General features: G+C 41.2%; 2 protein-coding genes across 3 annotated transcripts in view; one reads left to right on the top strand and one right to left on the bottom strand.

Moving 5' to 3' along the window:
* Positions 1–472, bottom strand: part of Naa50 (N-alpha-acetyltransferase 50, NatE catalytic subunit) — a 24,096-nt gene extending 23,624 nt beyond the window's left edge. Inside the window, exon 1 of the mRNA XM_010630090.3 lies at positions 387–472. Within this exon, the coding sequence (XP_010628392.1) occupies positions 387–457 (71 nt within the window). The 5' untranslated portion in view covers positions 458–472. The remainder of the gene's footprint in view (positions 1–386) is intronic.
* Atp6v1a (ATPase H+ transporting V1 subunit A) overlaps positions 53–4,268 on the top strand; it is a 51,860-nt gene continuing 47,644 nt past the window's right edge. The window contains exons 1-2 of one of the 2 annotated variants that reach the window (XM_033767989.1): positions 53–103; positions 593–771. The gene's annotated coding sequence lies outside the window, so the exon portion shown is untranslated. Of the gene's footprint in view, positions 104–459; positions 772–4,268 lie in introns of those variants that run through there. The other variant, XM_010630089.2, reaches the window with a different exon arrangement.

The following is a 4,268-nucleotide window of genomic DNA, read 5'->3' on the forward strand; positions in this document are numbered from 1 at the left end:
TCCGCGCACCCCTCCCCCTCCACTCCCGGGCCTCCAGGGCCGGGCCGCTGGGCGTCAAGCCCCGCCTCCGACCCCTTGTGACACTTCTTGTGGGGCTTCCTAGGTAGGCCCGGGCGATAGAATCCGGATTTTCCCACCCCTCTTCCACATCAGCAAGGTCACTCTTTCTCGACCCTGTTCTTCGCAGCCTGGCGTCTCCAGTGCCCTTTAAATGTTCTTGTGACCTAATACGGTTTTTATCTGATTCTTACAAATGTAAAGACATCTGGAGAAATCAAGTACATTAGATGATTTTTTAAAAAACAAAACGTAATTGACATTAGGCCCGGTAATTTGGCTCCTCTGCTGCACGCCTCAAACCTTACAATCACGTGACTGATCCAAACCTCAGCACTGGATTTTGCCGGCTGGGCCTAGAAAGACCGAAATCTCCCGCCCTTTCCGGCCCCTTGATCATGGCTTGAACGTCACTTCCTTAGCGATGCTCTTTAACCTTTGCCGTCCTCTCTCTCTGCACTGCAGCTTACAACGCAGTCTTTGTAAAAATGTATGTTTATTTTTTCCATTAACCGCAAAAAAATTAATATTCAAGCGACCCGCTAAGATTCAATTCCGTGAGACGCCGCGAGCCTAGATGGGGGAGGCAGGGCGGAGCTCGAGGTCACGTGTCTAGCTAGAACCGCCCCCCTGCAGCTGAAGACTTCCCCTCCCACAGTGACAGAGCCTCGGGGTCGGTGGTCGGGACGCTGTCTGCTCTTCCAGTCCCAGCAGGTGAGTGGCCACCTCGTGACTGATTGGAGTAGTAGCAGGGGTGGAGGCTGTAAAGAAGGGAGAATGTGAATGGCGGCCTTCCCTACTTGGGGCTTCCTCGCTGCTGTCACCCTACACTGGCAAGGCGCTCATTTCTCCGGATCTCCTGACCCCCGATCCCTCACTGTGGTCGCCCTTGCACCTAGGAATTGAGAAGACCACCTTTCCCGAGCTTGAGAGTGAGTGCGGCCATTACGGTTCCCTACTGAGGTCTTTGGGGCTCCAGCTGGTAGGAATACTTCAGCCACTCCTCGGGGTCTGCAGCAGCCCCTAGGTCTCATTTCCCAAAGCTAGTTCTTTGGCTGAGGCCCTTACCCGGGTAAGCTGGAAGGTAGGAAAATCCCTGGAGTCAGAGGCATCTCCTAAGAGATGGGCTTCTGAGGGAATGTCACCGATACAGCCTTCGCTGCAGTCACTAAAAAGCTTCCTTCTGAATGTTGTTCTTCAGTTATTTTAAGGGTTTTATCTGACATCCTTACAAGAGAAGTTCTGTGGATTTTCACATGCTTCGGGTGGGACAAAAAGAGGGGCTTTTACCATTTTCTTCTCCGGGAGAAAAGATAGTCGAAGAAATAAAAAAATGTACAATTTTCAAAACGATGTTGGTAATGCGACAGTCTCGATTGAATGGGGGAGCACTGAGAGATGGTGTTGCCTGGGTCGTGATGTGTAGGAGGCCCAGGCTAGCTTATGGAAAAGTGACTAGGTTTTCCTGAAAGGGAAATAACTCTTGGGAAACTGATTAGACTGGACATATAACTCAACCAAATCTGTTTGTGATTTAGAAGGCAAGAAGAGTAAGTCAGGATATTGCTGACTTCATACTTTGTGCCTTTCTTCTCCTTTTTGTCATTCCTTCCTGAAATCCTGCTAAATTCTTAATCCGTTTCTTGACCAGCTTTCTGGTAAATTTATGTTAAGTAACACTTGTAGTCCTCCTTTGTTTACTCCATTTGTAAAACTAGGAGACCTCTTCCGATTTATGATTCTGCATAGTATTTTGTGAAAATACAGAAATTGTTTTGCCTAGGGTTTTGCTCAACCCAGTACTCCCATTTTATATGTAATGGCGTAGCCAATGTTTTTACTCCAAACATTGTATTTTGGAAATAATGTATTTTAGTTTGGGGTTAAACTTAATATGCCAGCTTGCAGAGTTGTTTCTTTTAAATAGAACTTTGATTTTTAAAATTTAAATCACATTCTCTTAATATGAAAAATCATGTTCTCAGTTAAACCTTGTAGTTTTCTAGTCAGTAAAATTGAGGAATCTATTAAAAAGTCAGCTGAAAAAAATGAAGATGGAACCATTCATTATCTTTCAGCAGTGGATGAGATTGGCTTGTTTTTTTTGTATCTTTCAAGTTCTCTACAATAAACGGGTCTCACTTTGTTAAGAGCTAAAAATTAAAATTCTAGGATAGTAGCAATATAACAAAATAGGAAAACTGTCCTTTTGATATTCCTTACTAGAAAATATAACCTTGGTCTTGGTTTGCCCAAGTAATAAAGAAGATCACTGTTGTCTTTCATGGATTTACAATTTTAACATTTGTATTTATGACCCACACTGGACAATGGTACTAATTTATTGATAAGTTTATGTACCAAGGCCTGTTACAGATAAAAGTACAATACTATAGTTTTATCCATTACTTTTCTCCAGAGTGATGTTCTCCTGATCTCTAGAGGAAAGAAAAAAATAAGTAGTGTTGCTTCCTTGCCCAGATGACATTACATCGAATGAGGACAATCACTTTAGTGTTCTGGAAGTCCAAGCCAGTTCTGTCCAGGTGCACTGAAATGGACAAGAGAAAACCAGCTAAAAAGTATTGAGTACTGGAGAGGAAAATGTCAATATGAAAGAGATTGAATGAGTCTGCAGTTTTACTTCACAATTTTTCCAATTTTAGGGAATTTAAGAAAGTAATTACTTAGACCACTGATGAAGTCTGGAGGATGAGCAGCAGGATTGGCAACTGAATTGCTGCAGATGTTGTCTATAAAAAAAGAGCTTCAAGGAACACAGTTCACTTACATATACACAGTGACTTGAAATTTGGAAGATTCTTCTGAGACTAGCTCTATTAGTTTTTTTTTTTTGGTACTGGGGATTGAACTCGGGTCCTTGTGCTTGCAAGGCAGGCGGCGGAACTGCTGAGCTAAATCCCCAGCCCTCTATTAGTTTTTTTTTAATAGTCTAACAAATAAATATTTGCACACCAAAAATGACATATGTTTAAAGTTATATTGAAAAGTTAATTTCCCACAAGATACAAGAGGGGAACGTCACCATGAGCTCTATCAGTGTTAATGTAGAAATCTTAACATTTATTTGGCAAATTGGGCTATAGACTACCATTAAATAACTTACTCTGAGGTCTGGTTTTCACTGCCTTTGGAGATTCATTATCAGTACTTCCAAGGATGCTTCTTTCCCCTAGAGGTTAGAGCCACTGTTTGCTATTAAATTATTTCAAACGAGATTAAATCACTTTAGTTCTTGTAGCTCATAGCTCCTTCTAATGTTGTCCACTAAGTATTAGCTTTTTTTAAAAAAAAAAGTCAGTAATAACTTTCCAAATCATAATCAGTAGTCTAGACAGACATAAACCTCATGTGCAGTGACCAACTTAGCCTTTACAGCATGTATATTTACTGATGGATATGGTAGTCATTTAGATATGAGAGGGAAAGGAAGAGGAATAAGTTGTATTTTTTAAAAAAGGGAACTTCATAAGCCACAAGTAGCACGTTGCTAAATTAAAAAGTCCCTGATTTTTTTTTTTTTCTCTAGTGAGGCTTGAACCCGTCTTGCACATGCTAGGCAAACTACTGCTGAGCTATGTCCCCTGGCCTTTTAAAAAATTGTATTTTGAGGCAAGGTTTCACTAAGCTGCCTGAACTGAACTGGAATTTGCAATCCTCCTGCTTTAGCCTCCCAAATAATTGCTAGGATTATAGATACGTGGCACCACACCCCAGAGTCAAAGGATCTTCATTCAGCTCTGTTACCTTATTATGTGCCCTTAAAGCTGAGTGGTAGGGGTTTGACACTTGAGACCTTCTTAAGGATATTGTGAGCTTCAGTGAGGAGAAACTAGATACCTTATTTGAAAGTATTTTTAAAACTAAGTGGAAAGTGAATATAAAGCAGAATAGTTCAGACTCCATGAATGGACTCCCCAATCATAAAAAACTAGGTTTAGTTTCTATCCCTCCATGTTAACTGTATGACCCTGGACACTTTAAGATTAAATTTCTTGTTTTAGCTGTCCCAAAGGTGCTATTAAAGTGTATCATGAATGTACATTGTCTAGTATACACTTTGTAAAATTTTTACTATTAACTTTACTGACATTTGTTTTTTTTGGTTTTTTTTTTTTTGGTACCGGGGATTGAACTTGGGTCCTTGTGCTTGCAAGGCAGGCCACCGAACCGCTGAGCTAAATCCCTGG

This window comes from Fukomys damarensis, unplaced genomic scaffold, assembly GCF_012274545.1.
Source record: "Fukomys damarensis isolate Sample0158 unplaced genomic scaffold, DMR_v1.0_HiC HiC_scaffold_24, whole genome shotgun sequence".
In the NCBI taxonomy this organism is placed as follows: Eukaryota; Metazoa; Chordata; class Mammalia; order Rodentia; family Bathyergidae; genus Fukomys; species Fukomys damarensis.